Here is a 24,171-nt window from a genome sequence, read left to right as displayed (position 1 = left end):
GGAGAGAGAAGGGGAGAGGGAAGAGGAGGAGGAGGGGGAGGGTGGAGGGAGAGGGTGAAGGAGGAGGAGGAGGGGGAGGGAGGGAGAAGAGAAGGAAGAAGAAGAAATAGAGCTGTTACCTCAGTCCTCTGTTTTGTGAATGAGTTTGGCAAATGCAGAGGCCAGGCACTGAGCTCATCTGGCTAGCAGCTTTCAGCACTACGCCTGTGGCCAGTAAAAACTACCATCCCCATCTCCAGGCAAGCCTTGCCACTCCTAAAGAGGAGGGCCAATTTGGTATTCCTCAGTTGAGAATTCTTTGCTTACCTCTGTACCCCATTTTTAAATAAGGTTATTTATTTCTCTGGAGTCTAACTTCTTCAGTTCTTTGTATATATTTGATATTAGCCCTCTATCAGATATAGGATTGGTAAATATCTTTTCCCAATTTGTTGGTTGCCGTTTTGTCCTATTGACAGTGTCTTTTGCCTTACAGAAGCTTTGCAGCTTTATGAGGTCCCATTTGTCAATTCTTGATCTTAGAGCATAAGCTACTGAAGCACTTAAAGAAATGTTCAACATCCTTAGTCATCAGGGAAGTGCAAATCAAAACAACCCTGAGATTCCACCTCATACCAGTCAGAATGGCTAGGATAAAAAACTCAGGTGACAGCAGATTTTGGAGAGGTTGTGGAGAAAGAGGAACACTCCTTCATTGCTGGTGGAATTGCAAGCTGGCACAACCACTCTGGAAATCAGTTTGGCGGTTCCTCAGGAAATTGGACATAGCCTGAGGACCCAGCTATACCACTCCTGGGCATATACCCAGAAGATGCTCCAACATGTAATAAGGACACATGCTCCACCATGTTCATAGCAGCCTTATTTATAATAGACAGAAACTGGAAACAACCCAGATGTCCCTCAACAGAGGAATAGATACAGAAAATGTGGTACATCTACACAATGGAGTACTACTCAGCTATTAAAAACAATGAATTTATGAAATTCTTGGGAAAATGGATGGATCTGGAGAATACCATCCTGAGTGAAGTAACTCAATCACAAAAGAACACACATGGTATGCATTCTCTGAGAAGTGGATATTAGCCCAGAAGATCAGAATACACAAAGTACAATCCACAAACCACAAGGAACTCAAGAAAAAGGAAGACCAAAATGTGGATACTTCATTCCTTCTTAAAAGGGGGAACAAAATTCCCATGGAAGGAGTTGTAGAGACAAACTACGGAGCTGAGACTGAAGGAAGGACAATCCAGAGACTGCTCCACCTGGGAATCCTTCCCATATTCAATCATCAAATCCAGACACTATTGTGGATGCCAGCAAGTGCTGGTTGACAGGAGCCTGATATAGCTGTCTCCTGAGAGGCTCTGACAGTACCCAACTACTACAGAAGTAGAGGCTCACAGCCATCCATTGGACTAAGTACAGGGTCCCCAATGAAGGAGCTAGAGAAAGGACCCAAAGAGCTGAAGGGTTTGCAGCCCCTCAGGACGAACAACAATATGAACTAACTAGTACCCTCAGAGCTCCCAGGGACTAAATCACCAACCAAAGAGTACACATGGTGGGACTCATGGCTCCAGCAGCATATGTATAGCAGAGGATGGCCAAATAGGTCATCAATGGGAAGAGAGGCCCTTGACCCTATGAAGGTTCTATGCCTCAGTATAAGGGAATGCCAGGGCCAGGAAGCAGGAGGGGGTGGGTGGTGAGCAGGGGGAGTGGGGAGGGAACAGGGTTTGTTTTTGCTTTTGTTTTTGCTTTCTACTTAATTTTAATTTTTTTTTTTTGGAGGGGAACTTGGGAAAGGAGATATTGTATGACATGTAAATAAAGAAAACATCTAATAAAAAAAAAAGAGAGAAGGGCCGAGAAACTTCTAAGTGTAACTGTACATTTCAGAAGCCCCAAGAATTGCGTGAGACTTTCTACTGCAACTAATTTTATTGTTTTATAATCAAAGGCAACTGGCCATCATAGTATGAAAGCAGTAAAAACAATTGAGGGACCTGGAGCTAGAAACCATTACTGCAGCTCAAGTCTAGGTTCAACTCCCATTGCATGCACACACATACACACAAACATACACCCACATAGATGCACACTTCCCACACATACATACATATGCACACACATATACACACACAAACACACCACATATACATGCAGACATGTACACACACACATATACACACAGACACACCATACACACAGACATGCACACATATATACAAACACACATGCACACAACACACCACATATGCACACATGCATGCACAGACTTCTTTGGAGGAATTCTATTTTCTTCTTTATGAGTAATAAAATAGAAAATCAACTATAAATTCACAGCAACAACTATTTTGCACTCCCATGAATTTGTGATTGTGTTAACAAATATCTTTCTAACCATGGTGGAAATGCAAAACAAAATGACCATCATATAAACACACATGTAATTGGTTGAAGGAGGAGAAGGAGGATGACAGAGAGGGAGGGAGGGAAGGAGGTAGGGAGAGAAGGAGGGAAAGAAGGGCTGTCTAAGGCCATTTTGCAAACATATCCAGGTTGCTGGATATAGTGGATTGAAACGGCAAACGGAACAGAGACCCAGTCCTTAGGTATTTGCAGCTCACTAAATCATCCCCCAAACTGGCACAGGAGCATGGAGACTATTTTGAACAGAAGAGCAAAGCGAGCACGTGATGGAACCCCACAGCTGTGGCAATGTGTTTCAATTTCTAACACACAGAAATATGCACATACCAGGAGACCCTTCTCTGCACAAGACAAACAAACAAACAAACAAAACCTTAGCATGATTCTAAATAATTTTTTTCCAACAAGAAAGAGCATCTTTGGGGAAAGCTTACCTAAAATGAACTCTCTTTGCAAAACTTTAAGCTGGTGCTCCAAATGTGGCAGAGCGAGCACCTCAAGAGTAGAAACGTGAGCTGGCAGGGATAGCATCTCGGGCCACGCAAGGAGACACTGGCTGGGCTCCCAGAGGCAGATACTCGATAAGCTCCTAATGGCTTGGCTCAATCTGTGTGGTTTTTACAAATGAAAAGGCCACCTTTCTGATCACTGGGTCACATCAGATGCTCTCCTCTGACTAAACTGGGGAATGAACAGAGCATCATAACAACCGAGTGAAGAACAGAGGCAAGCATCACTCAAAGATATTAAAAAAAAAAAAAAAAAAAATCAACAGAGGCCAGTGTCTGTTCAACTTCTCGGCATGGGGCCCTAGTGGCCACAGCAAACCATGATTGTGGACAGTATCTGTGAGGGCTGCGCTGTCTGTGTAAGACATTCATACTCCCCAAATGTGACTGTCCTGATTCAACTGCACATCTGAGCACCTTAAGGCAGATAAGCTTTTATTAACTGGACCCAAATTAAGTGAGCCACATATCAGGCACTTCAAATTACTTAGATAAGCTTTCTGATCATTATTTGGTCAACATCCCAGCCTCATGACACGGATTTACTTCTACTTTATCTTGATCCCAATTCAGGCTATCAAGGAGTTGATCCTACCTAGCAAAGTTCTATGTGGTTTTGCGATTTGCATTTCAAAAGGACAGAAGAATAAAGATGAGCCTTTCAGAAATGGGTAGGCTAGTCCTTATCTGAAAGGCCTGGGACCTGGGTGTTTGTTTTGTTTTGTTTTTTAGTTCAGGAAAGATCTCAGAAACAGGAAGGATCCAAGTCTAAACACAAAATTCATTTGTTCACATGTAACTTTGTACAGAATAGACTGAAGGCCATATACAATATTTTGAAGAATTTTGTGCATGAAATAAAAGTTATAGCATGAAACTTTCTACTTGAAATATTTTACTGGCTTTTAAAAATCTCCCCCCACCCAGTGTCGGAGCCTTTTATAAACAGATTTTCAGTTTAGAGATGCCAAGCTTGTGCCTACGGTTCTAATTAGAATCAGAAGAGAAAGAACAGACTAGGGGAAAAGCTTTGCGTCTTCTATTTTTATAAAGAACTTAACTACCCTTCTAAAGTATTTTAGATTATGATCCCTAACTCAAACAAGCATCTTCATCCAGGTGTAGAATAAACAGATCCCTCCCCCAAAAGAAAATGGCACACATCTTCTCTGAGACTAAGTAGCCACACGAAGAGGGATCCTGTGTGTTAGGTTCAAGTCCTGAAAAGCAAAGGCCCACACGGCTGAAACGTCTGTGTTCACATCACTTCGTGGGCTTTCAAGTTAATTCATATTAAGTATTGCCGACTCTTTCCTGTGACGCCTCTCAAAGTGCTCCTTCCTACAGTGTGACACTAGGAACTCACACAGAGCTGAGTGAGGCTGAGGCACTGAGCCTAGTCATTAGTTAAAATGCCTTGCTCCAGACTCACCCATTCAGTAATTAGCATCCAATGCCTACAGTGCCATGGCAACTACTCTCTTAGTGAGGGGACTACAGCAGTGAACAAACCAGATTTAAGCATCATCCACAGGGCTGGCTCACATTTAATGAGCACTACCATATGACTTGTGGGCTTTTGTCTTGATTAGTAGGATGTCACTGACAACACCAACTGTTTGATGAAAACTTCTGTGTGTGTGTACATCTAAGACAGCTAAATGTATCCAATCAGTCAACTGTAAAACCCAACGGTCAACATTTAAAGCGTTATAAAAGTTGTATTAAGCATTGGTAATTCAAGATAACATTGGGGTACAGATCCTTTATCTGCACAGAAGAGTCATAAATTTAAGAATGAACAAAACAGGCTTCCTCTCAATAGAGAGCACAAACGTTCCCCATCCAATCTTCAAACCAGGGAATCAGGTACAGAATTTTCCCTAAGGCTGTATCAGTGCTCAGAAAAATAAAAATCACTCCAGGCTTTATTAACTACCTTTATACCAATAGACATGGGATTTAGAGATACTAGGAAAAGAGAACAATTATTTTACTTTCAACATTATTTCAATGGAATATTTAAGACAGCGACACTGTGATTGCCATCTCCTTAAAAATATATATCTCACAAAATACTCTTCCTCTCTCTCAGTTTCCTCAAAAGGGCTAGACTGTTAGTTTATTCTCACAGCTTCAAGCCACAGCTTGGGAACTTTCTGCAAAGCTCACACAATTTCCCAGGTTTTGTGATCTTGTGCTGTAGGCAGATGCTCAGCCACCCTTTAAGAACCGAGACTCTGAACCATCCCCATAAGAGTAACAACCCTGAAGAGAATCCTGAGGAAAGGCAGAAGGCAGCCGAATGTGCCTTCAGAAGCCAAGGCGTGAGCTCAGGTCTGCACTCTTAGCATGGCTGGCTAGCACAGGAGGCCGGGTCAAGGCAGCTTGGCTCTTGGGTAGGTAATGATTTCCAGGCCAACCTGGGCCACACAAAAGAGCATGTCTGGAAAAGGAAAAAATGCCAAGTGAGAGGAGATGGAGATGGACCGTGACAAAGCCTTCTGGAGATACCTCCCTGAAGTGGCTCATTCAGGATAGCTATCTGGTCACCAACACTGATCTGAAGGGACCAGGGGCGTAGGGCAAAGAAGGACATGCAGAGGAAAAGAGAAAGGCAGGAAAGGCCTTCAAACCAGACACCCTCAGGTGCCTCGTGGCCAGAGCCCCTCACATGTTCTAACAGAAAAGTCTAAGTCTTAAGCACTTTTCTTTTCAAAACCATCAAGGTCAAGAACTAGAAACCAACTATCTGAAACATCTGCTGTCTGATGAGCCTCCCCTTGTGTCCAGATAACAGGAGAAGAAAATACAAGCTTTTCCTGGTGTTTTGTCTCTATGAAAGTACACAGTGAAACCTGTCATTTGAAATTGTTGTCTGCCCCAGGGAGGAATGACATCCACACAGAAAAATGCTGTACTAGAGCTACTGAAACTTCCAAAATGCTCTAGTCACATGACTCCAGTGTTTGCATGGAGGAACCTATCAGCTAGAATGTACTTATCATCTCTACTGTCACTGACCAAAAAAAAAAAAAAAAAAGGCCTTTAATTAAAAGTCAGTAGGTTTTCAAGAGGAAAGGCTAGGTAGAAATCCCTTTGTTCTACAAAACCACATTAGGGCAAAAGGTAAGGCTTTAGACCCACAGGAAGACAGAGTAAAGGCATCGGAGTACAGCAGGGGTTCTCAACCTGTGGGCGGTGACCCCCTTGGAGTGGGAGTCACATGACCGCTTCTCAGGGGTTGTCTAAGGCCATTACAAAACATTGTGATTCATAACAGTAGCAAAATTACAGTTATAAAGTAGCAACGAAACAGTTGGGGGTTACCACATGAGGAACTGTATTAAAGGGCCGCAGAACTCGGAAGGCTAGGGACCACTGGAGCATCTTAGAGAGCAGGTAGTGACTGGGTGACAGATGGATTTCGGCACTCTGCTTAATGAGCCCACAACAAGGGAAGTCGGTAAGACTCTGGACGGTCTGGAGTTGTTGGTGCAAAGTCCAGAGTGGGAAAGAAGTTCTGTGGAGAAACATGTAGGAAAACACGCAAATCCTCCAGCTGCTGCTCAGATTTCAATAAAGACAAATTTAATATCTGAATCCATTCAAACAGACTCATTAGATACCAACCACAAGCAGTGACACCTTACGGAAGAGAAAAGGAGAGACCACTGTGGCCTCCTGACACACGGGAAGCTCTTAACCACGTGGTAACAACTAGGAAGGGGTCTTAAAATGCCCAGGAGAAACAGAAGAAGGAAATCAAAGATATGACAAAGCAAAAGGAAAACACAGAAACCTCGAACATCAGTTTAGGGAAACTGAATGCTTAGCCATCAGGAGTACCCAGAAAGAATAGAGAAAATAGGTTGGGGTAAGGAGCTTATAGAGAAATAAAGTAAGAAGTGTTTGTGCAGCTAAAGTTTCCAGGTTAGAAGTGACTCTGATGTGCACCACAAATGAATTGAAGAATAAATTCATAAAGCCCCAAATACAGGACAATATTCTAAAATGCCCATGTTATTTTAAGCAATAGACATATAAGTAAAATGTAAGAAAGAAGACCAGCATTACAGTGATTTCAGCATTGGGCCTGAAGGTGACAGACACTCAATAGATACTTCTTCCATGTCCTCTGGGAAACACTAACCTATGAACTCCACGTGTCCCCAACCACTGGGACAAAGATACACAGACAATGGCACTCTCAAAGTTCAGCTCCCATGTAATTCCTTGCCTTTTCTCATCCCAAGCAGCAAGTAAAGAAAGCAAGCATTCCAATAAAAGAGGGGAGTCTGAAAGAGGAGGAGCCACTGAGGAGAGGCCAGGAGGATGCTCAGAATGGGACAGCTGTGGAAGGCGACAGACATCTGGAGCTAAAAAGGATGGAAGAGAATGCAAGGCCAGGAACAGGACAGGACACCATGCGCCTTACACTCAGAGATGACCCAGAGTCTAGAGTAAACTAATGACTATGACTGAGAAAATCACCGTTGTGTAGCAAACTAAAAGCTAAGTGAGATGCAAAATATGATAAGATATTGCAATGCCTGCGTATACGCACTCCTATGGTAAAAACATCCATGCATCTTATAATTCATAAAAAGCCAATTAGAAAGCTGTCCTGAGAAAATACATAAGGAACAGGAATCAAAGATTAAACCTCACTATCCAATGTCAGAAGCCTTTGTGTGTGTGTGTGTGTGTGTGTGTGTGTGTGTGTGTGTGTGTGAGAGAGAGAGAGAGAGAGAGAGACAGAGAGAGAGAGAGAGAGAGAGGTGGAGGGAGAAGGGGGAAGGGAGAAACAATAATTTAAAAAGAGGTCTTGAATTTGAGAAGTAGGGTGACACAGGAAAAAGTTGGGGGAAAAGAGAATAATATAAATACACTATTCGTATATGAAATTCTCAAAAATTAAGAAACTTTAAAATGGTAATGTAACTCAACAGCCATCTAACAAATGAAAAGTTAAAAGACATAAACAGAAAAACGAACAGCATCTGTTACATAATACATCTGAGAAATAAACAGGAAAGTATGAGACAATAGGCTGTCTTTTTCTGAAATTCCATAGATTAATATTTTATGAAGTATATGCTCTTTGTTAAATGGCGATCCAATAAACAACCTCTCTTTTGTAGAATAGAGAACAGGAACCAAGGGGTCTGCTGCTTGCCAGGCCACATGCTGCCAAGGAGGAGCTCTATGCTTTCAGCTCCACCCCCGCCAGGATCTTATAGCTCAAATCAATAAGTTATCTTATAATGGAATTACAGATCTTTGAAACAAAAGCATTTGGTCTCACAGCAAAAGTTTGCAGACTAATAAACATATTTGGTCAGTCACTGATTTTGGTTCAGAAAAATCAGTTTTCTACCAAAAACTGATTTTCTATAAAATTCAAATAAACTAAAGCACAAATAAAACTGTCTCATTTACTGCATGTCCACATGACTTCCCATTTGCCAATAAAAGCAAAATTAGGTGATCAGACATCTGATCAAAAGTATTAATCAGATTCATATTACATTTACTAAAACCTTCTTTTCTGTCTCAAAAATCAACCCTGTAATTACCAATCACCTGATGCAGGGACTGCTACACCGTGGCCATGGTGGGCCAAATCCAGCCTCCTTCTATCTCTTTGATATCTACCAGCTAAGAATGTTTTTTATATTTGAGGGGAGACAGGTATTTCATGACAGAAAAAAAAAATCTCTTGAAATTCAAATCTGTGTTCATGAATGAGGTGGCATTGGAATACAACTTAGTCCACTTAATCTGACATCTATAGTTGCTTTTGGGTGACAAGTGAGTTGCACAGTCACAACAGAGTGTATAGCCTGTAAATCTCAAGGTATCTATTATAAGAACCTTTGCAAAAGAATATTTATTGATGTCTGAGCCAAGTGCTATAATCCTTGGATCTCATTTGGCTTTTGTTTCGAATCATACTCATATATCAAAATGTCCACACAGTAAGGCCATAAGTCTACTTGAGTAAGAATGTAAGAGATAAGAACTTGCTTGTTTGTTGAGCAGGACAGGAGCTGATGCTAGAGTCTCTGGACATCAGGGTACCGCTCCACAGCGCGGGTACTGATGGCCAGTGTTCTCCCAGCATACCCTTGTTCCTGTGACCCTCTTCAACTTGCTATCAATACATCAATAGTTAACAAAACCTATGTCTTAAAGCCCACCTTCCCTAAATACTTAAGCTAGATTTCTATTACTATTAACTTATGGTCATGCCAGTATAACAAGCAATAGAGAATCTATATACTTTTAAGTATAGGATCCTTGATGTTGGGGAGACCCCCAACTCTGACCCCATCACCCAAGTATCCTCTTGCTTAGCAAACTCAACTTTACCCTTCTCACCGCTGCAGGTGAATGAAAGACTTCAGGTCAACATGAAGTACTGACTATTGTGGAATTAAGAGGCAAAGACGCTCTACCTACACTTGTCTTCCACTCAAGTATCTCCTTTATCCTTGGAGAGCCTGAGAAGCAGAGTCTAAACTTCAGTGTGCCTACGCAGTGCTCCTGACTCACAGTGCAGATGCCCTCTGCCCATCCTCACACATACACATTCTTTACCCTGGGGAGAGCGGGACCTATGCTTTCGAGTACAAATAGGATTTGAAATGCAGTGGTGCACAGGCAGAAAGGGTGTTCCTGGAAAGTGAGCAGACACTGAGAGGTTAAAGAGCAAGGAAAAGACCAAGTGAAAGGTCAAACTATTCCTGCTTCGAAGTACTGGACACAGGAAAACAACAGAGTCAAGGACCAAACATTCCTTCAGCTGTTTCTCCCACAATTCCCTCTATCTCTTGTCTCTGTCTCTCTCTCTCTGTGTCTATCTCTGTGTGTCTATCTGTCTATCTATCTACCTATCTATCTACCTACCTATCTCTGTGTCTCTGTCTCTCTTGCTATCTCTGTCAATCTGTCCATCTCTGTAAGTCTCTGTCTCTGTCTCCCTCTGTTTCTATATCTGTCTCTCTGTCTCTCTCTGTCTCTGTCTCTGTGTGTTTGTGCATGTGCGCGCGCACGCACGTGTGTGTGTGTGTGTGTGTGTGTGTGTGTGTGTGTGTGTGTGTGTGTATGTGTGTATGTGTATGTGTGGTGTGTCTTCTGCTGGTCAGTTGACTAATGGACATACACCACTAGGATTTCTTTCTGGTATATGGAGGTTAGGACTTTCAGTCATACATCCAACTAAGCAGGGAAGGAACCCAACAATGCGGACCTCAAGAGACTCCCATTTTGACTTAGAATTGACCACAGACCCTAATTAACAATTTAGAGAAATGAAGACAGATTCATTTCACTTACTGACATGTTTTTGAAACAGGAAAAAAAAAAGATATGATCCATATTATGATCTAAAACTCTAGCTAAATGTAGTCTCCCTGAGGCCAGCGAGTGGAGCCCTCACTAAGGAATTGTGCCTTCCTCGGGACATGGGGATGACATGCAACAAGAACTTGTTTCTCTGTTGAAGAGCTTATCAGCTGAAGTCTATTCCCAAACCAGAAACAGAATAGAGGACAGTCCTATGTGGAAGAAAGAGAGTGCACACACTCACAGTACCTTGCTCCAGTCTGAAGCGCAGGGAGCGTCTGGCTGCTTCCATCTCAGGAGTGGGGTTATCTAGGACATGTCTACACCACTGTAAAGGACTCAGGGACTTCTCTGGTGAGGTGAATGTCTTTGGAGAGCCAACGTATAACCTTAAAAAAGAAAGAAATCTACATTGGAGGTATGATAGATTATAGAAAGCGCCCCTCTTCCGGAGGAAAACGGCAAGCACTGAGCGTTCCCATAGAAACAGAGCCACATTTGATTGCTTCAAAGTACCAAGAGAATCATTTTAACAGGCAAATATCCCCAAATAGAATAGGTTACTTTCCAAAGCCTGCTGAGAACTACTTCAAAAACACATCTAAACCCCCCTCCCCCCGTTAGCTCTGAGAGAAGCTTCGGCGAACTGAGCTGTTATCTTAGGACATCACTGGGCATGTCTAGAAATTAATGCCATGGCTCTTGCTTGCAACAGTATCCTTCCAAGTTACTGTGATTCCAGTGAGCATCCATTCTTGAAACATCAAACTTCATTATTTACCCTTTTGCTATCAGACAAGACTGCCACCTGTCAGAGTGAGACCAGAGGCCCACAGAGGTGAAGGATGTATTCTGCCTTGGCAACTCATTTGAGTACCTTAGAGGCTGGCAACAATTCTATGAAGGACTAGCTAGTTATGATCCTTGGCTTTGAAGCACAATTACTGCTACGACTACTCAACTCTACTCTTGCAGCCCACAAGCACCATCATCAGAATTTAACTAAAAAGCATGACTTCATTCCTGCAAACTTTAGTCCCAGCCCTGGGGCAGCAGAGGGAGGCAGATCAGTGTGTGATGAGTGCATGTGTTTAAGGTCAATGTGATCTTCATAGATCTCCAGCTGCCAGAGCTACCTAGTGAGACTTTGTCTCAAAAAATTATACACAACAGTTTTTATGTTCTTTAGACTGGTGATATTCTATCATTTAAAAGTGTAAAACCTGTCTTTCCAGCCATACAACGCAGGCAGCACAGCTGACAGAGTCTTTTGCCGACTCCTGTTACAGATGAGGAATCGAAAATATCTCCTTAATTCATTTCATGGTAGCTGTGATACATCATAGTTTTCTTGGAATGTGGCCCACAATCCTATATCCACTAAATATCCACTAATCCACTATTTCGTATTCCCTAATGCTGTCCCTGTCCTATGACACAGGTGGGTAATACCGCCCTCCTATAACACCGGTGGGTGATACTGTCCTCCTGTGACACAGGTGAGTGATACTGTCCTCCTGTGACACAGGTGGGTGATACTGTCCTCCTATAGCACCGGTGGGTAATACTGTCCTCCTATGACACAGGTGGGTGGATACTGTCGTCCTGTGACACAGGTGGGTGATACTGTCCTTCTGTGACACAGGTGAGTGATACTGTCCTCCTGTGACACAGGTGGGTGATACTGTCCTCCTGTGACACAGGTGGGTAATACCGCCCTCCTATAGCACAGGTGGGTAATACTGTCCTCCTATGACACAGGTGGGTGATACTGTCCTCCTGTGACACAGGTGAGTGATACTGTCCTCCTGTGACACAGGTGGGTGATACTGTCCTCCTGTGACATAGGTGGGTAATACCGCCCTCCTATAGCACAGGTGGGTGAGATCCCCCCACCATCCCTTGCCTACAGTCTCCTGCTGTGTCCAGTGCCTGCTACTACTTTCTAGTGCAAGTACAGTTTAGGCTGGCTACTTGCTCTTGTCTTCAGTGCTTCAAACACAAATCCTTGAGCATACAGCAGCTCCCACTTTCTGAGTCAAAAGGTTCAGGGTAAGTTGAAAGAATCTAAATGCCTAACAAGATCTCAGGCAATGATGGCACCTGGTGTCAAGAACACACTTACGATACTCTGGGCTAAACCAACCATAGAAATTCCACTGTCCTACTTTGCTAAGAGCCTGGTTCATATCCAAGCCTCACATACAATCCATGTCAATCTAAGTAAGCCAATCCATGAATACAAAAATACGAACGGCATCTGGGTGATGTTCATAGAAAATAACTTAAATGGAGATGTAGAGAAAAGTTAAAAAGTAAAATTTTAAAGGAAAATAATCTACATAGAAAGAAAAGCTCAAGGTAGGAAGGTGGATTATTGAATTTTATCAAACATCTAAACAAAAGACCAGCTCTTCACAAACTCTGCCACATAGGAGGGACAACACCCTAACATATTTCATGAGGGCAGTGTTTTACTGACTCTATAGTCAGACACAAACATTATAGGAAAGGGGGGGGGGGGGTCTCTAATGACCTCCACCACTCAAGAACAGATGCAGAATCTAAATATTTTAGAAATTGAGCCTCACATATAGACTCTTTACCACATGGAGTTTATTTTAAAAATGAGAGCCTGGTTTAACATTAGAACATCAGTATAACTTACTATACTAACTAAAATGGAAAAAAAAAATCATGTGATGATTTCAATAGACCAAGAAAATAAACATTTGACAGCCCCCCCACAAAAAAATGCCAGTATAACTGGAAGCAGGAAAAACTCCCTCAACACTCCTGAAGAGCTATTTGAAGACATTGTAGCATTCTGATGGCAAGAGACTAACACTTCCCACGGAGTAAAGGCAGGACACTGGGCTCATCACTTCTAGTCAACCCTAGATAAAGGTTTTCGCACTGCATCAGGCTGAACAGACTAAACATTTAGACCAAAAAGTAGCAAATCTGTCTTCACCTATCTATTACAGATACGCAGATTTCACAGAGGACACAATCTATTTAAAACTAGCAAATGTAAGACCAATGTTTGGTAGGGTGCTGTAAGTGTACTCTGTCCTGCTTCTATACATACTGGCAACAATGTCTAGAACCGAGCAATGTTTGGTAGGATGCTGTAAGCGTACTCAGTCCTGGTTCTATACATACTGGCAACCAAATACCAGGACCTCACATTTGCCCTTCTCCATTTGCAAGAGCATTTTCAAAACTGTCAAAACCCATGCATAAATCTAACAAACATGTCTACAAGACTTATACAAGAGGAACTACAAAATCATTCTGAGAGAAGTTAAAGACATAATTAATGGAGAGATATACCAGGTTTATGGTTCAAAGACTAAATACTCTTAAGGTGTAGGTTGTCCTTAAAGTTATTTTTTATAATTAAAAAAAAATAAAACTCCAAAAAAAAAAATCCTAGAGAGGTGTTGGGAGGTGGAGGGGATGAGTGTGTGTGTTAACATAGAAATTGATCCTAAAATTCACGTGGAAATGAAAAGATACTTTAATAGCCAAACAACAACAAAGCTAGAGTTCTCATTAACTGGTGAGTGACACTAATGAAGACATTTTAGGGTGGCATGCAGGTCAATACAGCAACGGAAAAGTTACAGACTCCAAATGGAATCAAGCATAGAACACTGAATATTTGCAGTGCAAAAAAAGTCAATGAAGGGCCGTCTTCTGAACAGATGATGCAGGTGTTAAGGATAGTCATGCACAACAATGTGAGCTCTAGATGTCATACAATATCCAAAACTAACTTAAAAACAAAACTGAAAGTGAAAATGAAAACAAATTATTTTTGTTAGAAACCATAGATGAAAGTCTGTACCCCAAGATCGGCAACTCTCCTTCACTCTAATCTCTAAGACTGAAATCGTGCGTGATCCAGAAGAATGAGAGGTGTCATTGAGCCATACCAAAAATAAAACCCTCTCCCTGGGGAGACACTGCTAAAAGATTAAGAGGCAGACCTCATGTTTGGAGATGTTTGCAAACCATGTGCCGACAAGGCGCTTTAGTGTAGACTACATCTACCTACTCCAGCTGTTCCTTGAGGCACACAAGAAATGAGTGAGGCAGGCTGCAAACCTACCATGGGATGCTAAGGAAGACTGTGGCCCTCCAGGCTGGGGACATGAAGACTTTACAGCCATGCAGGTACCTGGAGTGCTTTGGAGACTACAGCAGGTGGTTTCAAATGATTCAAGTAAATCGTGTTGGCTACTTTTTCATCAGAAAACATGTGAAATGTTTTCATACAAAAATAACATCTAAAATGTTTTTTTAAAATTCTGTAAGTTAGGTGACCTCAAAATCATTCAGTGCCTCCCACGAAGATTAATGACCTCTCTCTGTTTTTCCACCTGGGCTCTCCTCCATGTTCAAAGAAGGGATTCTACAAATAGTGTGCCATGTGGCCACAGGAACACTTTTAAAGCCATGGAGGGTCACTTCTTATTACTGACCAGCATATTTCATGAGTAAAAGTAAACTTCCTTCCATTTCGATTGGCTTCAAACCACATTAAGGACTACTAATATGCTGAGCCTACTAAAGAGCACTTTTTAAGACATTTCAATGCTTTCTTTTTTATGTTTTAAGTAAAAAAAGTAAAAACTAGACAACAATATATTTGGATAGTTGGATAGCTGTGATAAACTATATTTGGCACATATGTACTATTACTAACTGGATAGACAGCAATAGCTCATCATGGTGGCTCATGCCTGAAATCCCAGCACTCAGAAAGCTAAGCAGGAAGACATGGACTTCAGAGCCAGCCTGGACTAAAGTGTCCCTCCACTCCTTAACAAGCCTCCACTTCTGACATACCAGGATAGCACATCTTTAGCCCCAAAATCAACCTCCTGAGACCTTTTCTCAGGAAGATAAAATAATTATAATGACAAAGATGACAACAACAACAGTAGTTTTTTTAAATGCACCATATTTTAAAAGGACTACTCCTTTATATTTCTATCAGGATTATAAACCATTTTCTTCCCATTGTTTATATAAATCATCATTTAAAAACAATCAAACACTCAACTGATTTACATAAGGGTTGATGGGCATTAGTGAAACATCTGCAAGACCATTTTCCAACACTATACTCAGGCTGAACTATATTTAGGCTGTACCCCCAACCCAAAGTGTGGTTTAGAAAGAATGGCTTAAAGTTCCAGGAAGTACTGAGCAGTTACACTTGCATGTCATAAGATACCTGCACAGTTCCTAAAATCAAAGCTGAAGGCAGATGATACATGTGCCCACAAAAGGTCTACTATAGATTTATGTTATTAATTCTCAAAATCAAAGCAACCGGCAATTAAAGTTTACAGGGAGTTGCTATGTAGGGCGTTGGTGAAAGAGGAAGGCTGTAGTTCCCAACAGCAAACCCCTAAGATTCTCCACTTTGCACTGCCCTTCTATATAATCAGTAACTAGGGTACAAAATGAAAGAAAAAAATCTGATTTTCTTAAATAAAAGCACAAAGACAAAAGGATGCAACTCTTCATCCTGCTTCCCCCGATGTGAACCCTGCTCAGCCTCCCTTCATGAACCCACACTCCATTTTATCCAACTACTCCTGGGGTATGTCTGCCGCCCTAGTGTTTGTCTAGCGACCAAGCAAGCAATCCCTAGCAGAGGATACTCCAAGAACAAGCCTCCAGGAGCAAGCAGCAGGGCCTTAGGCACCTGTCTCCTCCAAAAAGTACTCACTCAGGAGCAAAAACCCACAGCTAACCAGACTCTCATTAAAGAAGTGCTTCCGGTCTCCACCATTCTTACAATCAACCCTAAAAGTTTCTAAAACTAGATAACGTAAGTGTCGCTAACAGCGCCGTCTTAGAGTTAAAATTACTGTGATTAAACACCAGGACCCACACACAGCAACTTGGGGGGAGGGCAGGGTAGGAAAGGGGTGGATTTATTTAGCTTACGCTTCCACACCACAGTTCATCATTAAAGGAAATCAGGACAGGAACTCAAACAGGACAGAAGAAACTCATACAAGACAAGAACTCTAACAAGGCAGGAATCTGGAGGCAGGCGCTAAATGAGAGACCATGGAGGGGTGATAGTTCCTGGCTTGCTCCCCGTGGCTTGCCCAGACTGCTTCCTTATATAACCCCAGGACCACCAGCCTAGGGATGACAACAGCCACAATAGGCCGGGCCCTCCAAAATCAACCATTAAGAATGGTCTACAGGCTTACCTACAGCCTGATTTATGGAGGCATGATTGAGGTTTCTGCCTCTCGGTTGACTCTAGCCTGCGTCAGGTTAGCATAAAACTACCTACTTTTCTTCAATGTGGTTTCACTCTTAAATTAATGGAAATTCCTCCTAAATTCAATGTTTAAAAAAGTAGTTGCCTCCCTCCACTGCTCCCTCCACTCCTTAACAAGCCTCCACTTCTGACATACCAGGATAGCACATCTTTAATAATCAAGTCGGTATTTGAAAGGTTATCTAGGAAAATACAGAGAGATGGCATATATAACTACACAACTCAACTGCAAGAGCAGCTGTCTGAGAAGAGGCCCATCACTAGGCGGCTTCAGCCGCTACCAAAGGGGGGCTGCACACCAATCCTGTACAACGTTCGTTCGTTTGTAAGGGAGGAACAGTAAGCCCTGGAGGAGGGCAGAAGACAAGCATCGTCACCACACACACACACACACATACACACACACACACACACACACACACACACAGAGGGGGGGGCAGGGGCTGAGCGACAAGATGACATGAGTTGTGCATTTAAGGCTAACGAGGCGCTTGGGACCCCGTAATCAGCAAAGCACAAGGCAGATGGCAGGGATCAGTTCCTCCCCAGTCCCCAGCAGGACCAATAGGCACAATCATAAAACAGGTTTCTGCCTTCTTGCAAAGCTCCTGCTCAGGGCTTAGCACCTGCTAGGCCTCTGGGTCCCCTGCCTCCCACGCCCCGCCCCCGCGTGCTGGGCCTCGCAACCGGGAGGGGAGAGGGGCGGCGGAGCCCAAGGGTACCAGGTGTAGTCGTCCTCCTCGCTCCAGGCGGCCAAGCTCTCCAGGTCCAGCGGCTCCACCTCGTCCAGCAGCGTCGGAGGCGGCAACGGCGGCGTGGCGGCTTCCCCAGGCGGGGTCCCTGCGCCTGGTTCCGGGCTGCCACCTCCCCCGAAAAAGCCCGCCGCCGGCTTGGAGTAGACGAAGGGCGCGTCGGCGGACTGCAGGCTGCAGAGCAGGGAGGGCGCGGGGCTGGGCAAGCAGTAGGTGCCCGGGAACGCGGGGCCCAGCGCCCCCGGGCCCGGGGAGGTCGTGCTGGCCGGGGCCCTGTGCGTGGCGAGCGGGCTGCAGGCCCCGGCTGGCGGTGGCGCGGAGGGCGGCGGCGGCTGCAGCAGCAGCAGGTGCGGGGCGGCGGCCGCAGTGGCCGCCCGGCTGCGCAGCTGCTCGTTCTGCTTCTCCAGCTTGCGCACCAGTTCCTGCAGCTTCTTCACCTCCAGCTCGGCGTTCACCACCGGCCCCGGGCCCGCGCCGGAGCCCGCCACCGGCGAGGCGCATTTCACCTGCTCCGCCATCATCGCGGGAGTCCCGAGCGCGGCGGCGAGGAGGCTACGCGGGCCCAGCTCGCGCAGCCGACCAGCATCAGCACCAGGGCCCAGCCTCCGGCCGAGGAAGCGACAGCCGAGCAGCTCTGCACCGAGCTCTGCTCTAGCGGCTCCGGGTTTTAGCCGCGGCCCCGGGACGGGGCGGGGCGCAAGGGGCGGAGCCTCTGTGATGGTTGTTTCGAGGAGGCGGGTCCTTGCGACGGGAACCCGCCCTGGGCATCCTCCTGCACCCACGCCACCTAACCCCAGGTGCCTGATTGGACCTGGCCTGAACTTCGCGCCGCTCGCACTTCCTCCGCTTTGGGCTAGAGGAACCCACTTCCAGGACCACAGCCGGAGGCGGGATCTGAAGAAGTAGCAGTAGCAGGTGTCTGTGGCAGGGAAGAAACGTACCCAGGGCCAATGGCTAGCCCTCTTACAAGAGCACTTTTAGACTTCACCGTCTTGCCACATGCTAATGAGACCTCGTGAAAATAGACCTGGGGAGCATGATGGTGAGACCCAAAAAACAGATGCTTTGGGTCTGTTTGAAAAGATGTGGCTAAGGGCAGTATTAGGTAGCACAGAAACAAAATGGTGGGGTAGGGGAGAATAAGGAAAGTGAGAAATCCCTGTCTCTCTGAGGGAGAATGGCTCGCTGCTGAAGAGTCAGGCATTCACTTCAGTCTGTCTAAAATAGCCGTATATGAACTGTCCGCATCAGTCTTTCACCGTTAAACGAGAGTCGGGTTTTCATGCTCCTTTCTATTAGACAAAAGATCTTTGAGCATCCCCTGCATGCTCCACTGTGTCCTAAAAGCTGGCTTTTTGAGCAAGTGAACAACAGGCAACAGCGATTGCAAATACAAGCAAAATTGTGCTCCATCTGTTAAGTAATTTACACTATTAAAGTCACACAAGCCTGAGCGAAAAGAGGAAAGGTCTAATGTTCCCTGATTTTTTGTTGGTTGTTGGTTGGATGTTTTTTTGGGGGGTTTTTTGATTGTTTGTTTGTTTTTTGTTTTTTTGGGGGGGGGGTTGGAGTGACTTCTTGGAAACCACGGTTTTTATTTATTTTTTCAGCAAAAATGCTTTTAAGCAGATGAACCGATCGTTTTGTTCAGTTAATGTTGACTTAGCATTTTGTGTGTTTAACACAAAGGAAAGCCTGACGTTATGCTACGAGAACAATCCCCAACCGCTGGTTCTCATCCTCAGATGGTGTCCTAGCTTATGAAGGGCCTCGCTCAGGCACACTGGACACAGTGTCAATGAAAACATACCACACGTCTCTGTGATACGGCTAGGATGTTGCCTCTAATCTTTTAAAATGTCATCCTCCACCTTACTGCTCAGAAACACTTGTGTCTTCTCACTTGGCAAGCTACAGCTCTAAACTTGGGTGTATGTGCGAGGTGGGCGTCCTAAGTTTAACTTGGCTGGAGAGAGCTTCTGTAAATTAGTGTGTGGTAACTAACTTCGCTGAAGTTACCTTCCCCCCAAAGCCCCGCTGGCCATCCGACCCCAACCACCTGTATCTCCCACCACCTTTCCAAGTTTCCTGCTATCTTTTTTGGGTCTGTTGGTTATTACTAAAACCTGGAGAAGTGGAGTACTACTACTGAAACTCCTAAGTGAAGAATCTATTGAAAGATTTTCCCGCATGCTCAGTGGCAGATGCGGGCAGCAGTATCCCTGAAACACAAAGAAAGGGAGAGGACAGACACAATGAGAACAAAGAGCTGCTGAGTTCCACATCAGTGAAAGAAATTAGGGATCAGCACATAACAGTTAAAACAACAAGAGTTAACTAGGAAAGAGAAGCGGTCATTTTAACTACAACATTCATATACTCTAAAGAAGCAGAGAAATGAACAGCCTTCCCTCCTGCATTTACTCTTTCTGGTCTATGAACACATCCCAGAAAACAGAGGACAGGCTGTAGAACTATTTTTTAAGTAACAATTAGTGTAAAGATTTGTCATTGTTTACCCCCCCCCCAAAAAAGCATACTTGAAAATTTAAGCCTGGAAAATATGTGAAGCACTGTTTGAAGCAGCAGCAGGCATGGGCTCTCCTTGCTTTTAAAAAGCAAAGTAATTTCTGCTCACGGGAAATGTTAGATTTTTTTTTACTATGAAAGCCCTTTTCTTCCCTTCAGAGAACTGGGCATGTGTACATGCTAATGGCACTCAAAATGCACACTGATTTTAAGTTGGTTTCCCCAGGGTGCCCATCTCCTTAACACATAATTGAAGAGGTTGGTGGTGTCAAGGTTTTAATTAAGCAGTCTTCATTTTTTTTTTATTTTGATGCAAATTTCAAGCTGTGTTCTCTGAAAGAAAGGGCATAGGTAGCTTCTCGATTTATTCAGTATTTAAAATTTAGTATTTTAAATGAAACAAAAAGGTGATTTCAGAGTGTATAAAGAAGTATATTGACATAAAAATGCATGTCTCACTAAAACTAATACCTTTATGGGAAACATTCATATATCACACACTCAAAACTGGACCAAGAAATTCATACTTTCCAATAGTCCTTTTTCTTTACACTTTAAAATCACACACTGTCACTGAAGTTACTTTTAAAAACTTAAAATTAATTTAGTCTCCTGTATTTCTAATGGTGTCTATAGCTATCAATTGTTGGTTCAGTCACTTATCTAGCAACAAAATTGCACAAATAGCATGTGGTGACTAGTTTAGGTCAAATGCAACTCAAGCTAGAGTCATTGGGGGAAATGGGAAACTCAACTGAGAAAATGCCAGCATTTGACTGGGCTGCAAGGAAGGCTGTAGAGCATCTTCTTAGTGATATGGGAGGGCCCAGCCCTGGTGGTCCAGGTTCTGTAAGAAAGCAGGCTGAGCAAGCCAGAGGAAGCACAGCCAGTGAGCGTCCATCCCTCCATGGCCTCCGCATCAGCTCCTGCCTCCAGGTTCCTGCCCTGTTAGAGTTCCTGTCCTGACTTCCTTTGATGATGACCAGTGATATGGAAGTGCTGAATAAAGCCTTCCTCCCCAAGCTGTTTTGGTCATGGTTTTCATCACATCAATAGAAACTCTAACTGAAACATCGCATAATATCCTCTTGAGGATAGAAATAGAAAGAAGTCTTTTAAGAAATCTAGAGACGCCCGGCGGTGGTGGCTCACGCCTTTAATCCCAGCACTTGGGAGGCAGAGACAGGCGCATTTCTGAGTTCGAGGCCAGTCTGGTCTAGAGAGTAAGTTCCAGGACAGCCAGGGCTACACAGAGAAACCCTGTCTTGAAAAACAAAACAAAACAAAGCAACAACAACAACAACAAAAAGAAATCTAGAGACACCCTGCCCGTTGTTATCCTCGTTTTACAGAAGAGCCAGGCTAGGTTACTTGCTCAAGTTTAGTCATAAAAACAACAGCACTTCTCACCAGTTCCCACTGGCCCGATGACTCTCCTTTTTCTACTGCAGAAATTCACAACTGTGGATCCAATTACCCCCAAGAAGTGAAAATTCACCTAATATGTAAAACCAAGACCAAGGATCTCCACCTGTATTTTCAACTGTGATTTCGTGGCCAGTGCTTCAGTGAGCCAGCCACTTCCTGGAAATGCCTGCTCTCCATGCAGGAGAGAATGGAATGTGCTCATGCACTCTCTCAGAGCCTCATGGGGTGGCGAGCACATGACAGAGCAACACTGAAATACTTTTTTTTTTAACAAAAAGATGAATAAGTAAATTCCCACGTTGTATCTGGAACTAAGATCAGAACCTAATTAGTTATTTGCATATGCTTCATTTATCTTGTAGGAGCAACAAGGGAAGATAAGAAGCTTTTTTGCAGACCCATGGTAATCGATTACTTCACATATGACCCAAAGAGAACTAGAAAAACTCTTAATATGTGGAGTGCACTGTGTTTTAATGTAAGGGGTAATACTGAGAGAAATGAGCACATCAACAACAACAACAACAACAACAATAATAATAATAATAATAATAATGTTTAAGTTGCATATTCTAGCCTCACTCAGCACTCCAACTTAGACTCATGTCAAACACCCATGTAATTATACCCTATAAAGTCATACAGTGGTGCTTACAGGAAGAATAACAGTGATAATAATTATCTGTTTGTTTAGCAAGCTATACTTTCAAAAAACTCTTTCAATAAATACTTATTACATGTCTATTATGCATAAGTCACAGCACTATATAATTTTTAAAGGGTGAGTAAAATGCTGTCTCCTCTGAGACTTTATCTAGTGAGGAAAGCAAATAGACGGCTAACTAGAGCTCAAGACAAGTGTGAAGATGAAAACTCCGCTCAGCAGCACAGGAGCTGGCCACGCTCCAAGGTCAGGTAAGGCTCCAGCAGCAAGAGACGACGTCACCTGCTTCCTTTCACTCAACTGAAAAGCACTGAGACAAGTATGATATCCATTAGTCAGGACATGAGTGTACCCATTCAACAAAACAACGAGGAAGAAGTTCCCAGATCCCAATACAATATTCCTGGCATTGTTTCCTCTGCAGCCAGTTTGCTTTAAAAAAAAACAACAACAAAAACAAAAACAAAAACAAAACAGCAATAACAACAAAAACCTCAACTATCATGACTTGCCATGAGAAAGGAATTTTATATAATTTTTCTTAAGAGTAGGCATTTAGTAGTGCTTACTAATTGCATATATATGAACTCATCTAATCTCAAACACCTCTTAGAATGGTTATTATTCTAGTCCCAAATGAGGAAACTGAGGCATAGTGAGGCAAATCTGTGAAATGTTTATTTGGGCAGACAGTGGGCATCATAGAGAGGCAGTCTTATCTAGCTTGTACAAGAAAGTCCAAGTTTCTAGCCACGGTATCTTGTCTTAGGAATCCGTAGCAGAGTTTCCTGATTTGGTCTGTCTTAGTTTGGGTTACTTTTGCTATGACGAAACACCATGACAAGATGCAAGTTGGAGAGGAAAGGGCTTATTTGGCTTATGCTTCTTGGCATCCATACTCCATCACTGAAGGAAGCTGTTTGGACAATGTCTCAAACCTTGTAAAGACAGAAGCTGATGCAGAGGCCATTGAGGGGTGTTGCTCACTGGGTTGCTCCCCTTGGCTTGCTCAGCCCCCTTTCTTTTTTACATTAATTAATTGATTTATTCCCTTTACATCCTGATCACAGCCCACCCCCACAAACCCCTCTTCCCATTACCCCTTCCCCTTCTTCTGAGAGAAGGGGAAGCCACCCCCCTTGGGTACCATCCTGCGTTGGACATCAAGTCACATCAGGATTAAATACATCCTTTCCCACAGAGGCCCTACCAAGCAGTGGAAAGTGCTCCAAAGGCAGGTAACAGAGTCAGACATAGCCCGGACTCCAATTGTCAGGAGACCCACATGAAGACCAAGCTACACATCTGCTTTAAATGTGTAGAGGACCTAGGTCCATCCCGAGCATGCTCTTTGGTTGGTGGTCCAGTCTCTGTAAGCCTCCATGGACTCTGTAGGTCTTCTTGTAGTGTCCTTGACACTTCTAGTTTGTTCTGTTCTATCTCTCACTCTTCCACAAGACTCCCTGAGCTCCGTCTAATGTTTAGGTGTGGGTCTCTGGATCTTTTCAATCACCTGTTGGGTGGAGCCTCTCAGGAGACAGATATGCTAGGCTCCTGTCTACAAACATAGCAAAGTATCATTAACAGTGTCAGGTGATGGCTCTCTCCCATGGCCTCAAGATGGGCCAGTCCTTGGTTGGCCGTTCTGCTCTATCTTTATCCCTGTCCATCTGGTAGGCAGGGCGGATTTGGAGTCAGAGGCTTTGCGTGTGGGTTGGCATTCCCCTCCCTCCATTGCCAAGTCCCTCCAGGCTACAGGAGGTGGCCACTTCAGTCTCTGTATCCCCAGTTGCAAGAGGTCTCAGCTAGGGTCACCCCCATAGACTTCCAGGAGCCTCCCCTGTATTCACAGAGATGCCCCCAGCAATTTCAAGTCTCCCAACCTTCTCCTGCCCCTGCTTTCCCACACCTGCTCACCATCCCTGTTCTTCTCTTCACATCCTTCCTTTAACCTCTGAAGTCTATTTTGTTTCCCCTTCTGGGTGAGTCAGGCATCCTCCCTTGGGCCCTCCTTGTTACATCATTTTTTGGCTCCGTGGATTGTAGCATGGTTGTCCTGTACTTCCTTAGTCCCCTTTCTAATAGAACCCAGGACCACCAGCTCAGGGATGTGCCACGCACACTTTGCGTGAAGGTGGTATCTGAGGTGTAAACTTCAAGGAAAGTCAGTCTCCTGCC

The 24,171-nt window shown here is 43.9% G+C and overlaps 1 protein-coding gene across 2 annotated transcripts in view; it reads right to left on the bottom strand.

The window, feature by feature from the left end:
* Slain1 (SLAIN motif family member 1) overlaps positions 1-18,037 on the bottom strand; it is a 63,799-nt gene extending 45,762 nt beyond the window's left edge. Inside the window, exons 1-2 of one of the 2 annotated variants that reach the window (XM_031361282.1) lie at positions 17,343-18,037; positions 10,551-10,690 (exon numbers count right to left, since the gene is read on the bottom strand). In XM_031361282.1, coding sequence (XP_031217142.1) covers positions 10,551-10,690; positions 17,343-17,893 — 691 coding nt within the window. In that variant the 5' untranslated portion in view covers positions 17,894-18,037. The remainder of the gene's footprint in view (positions 1-10,550; positions 10,691-17,342) is intronic. The other variant, XM_031361281.1, reaches the window with a different exon arrangement.
* Between the last annotated feature and the right edge of the window lie 6,134 nt (positions 18,038-24,171).

The sequence above is a fragment of the Mastomys coucha genome, unplaced genomic scaffold, assembly GCF_008632895.1.
Source record: "Mastomys coucha isolate ucsf_1 unplaced genomic scaffold, UCSF_Mcou_1 pScaffold9, whole genome shotgun sequence".
Classification (NCBI taxonomy): Eukaryota; Metazoa; Chordata; class Mammalia; order Rodentia; family Muridae; genus Mastomys; species Mastomys coucha.
Note: the sequence above shows the minus strand (reverse complement) of the source record. Positions and strands in the feature narration are given on the sequence as shown.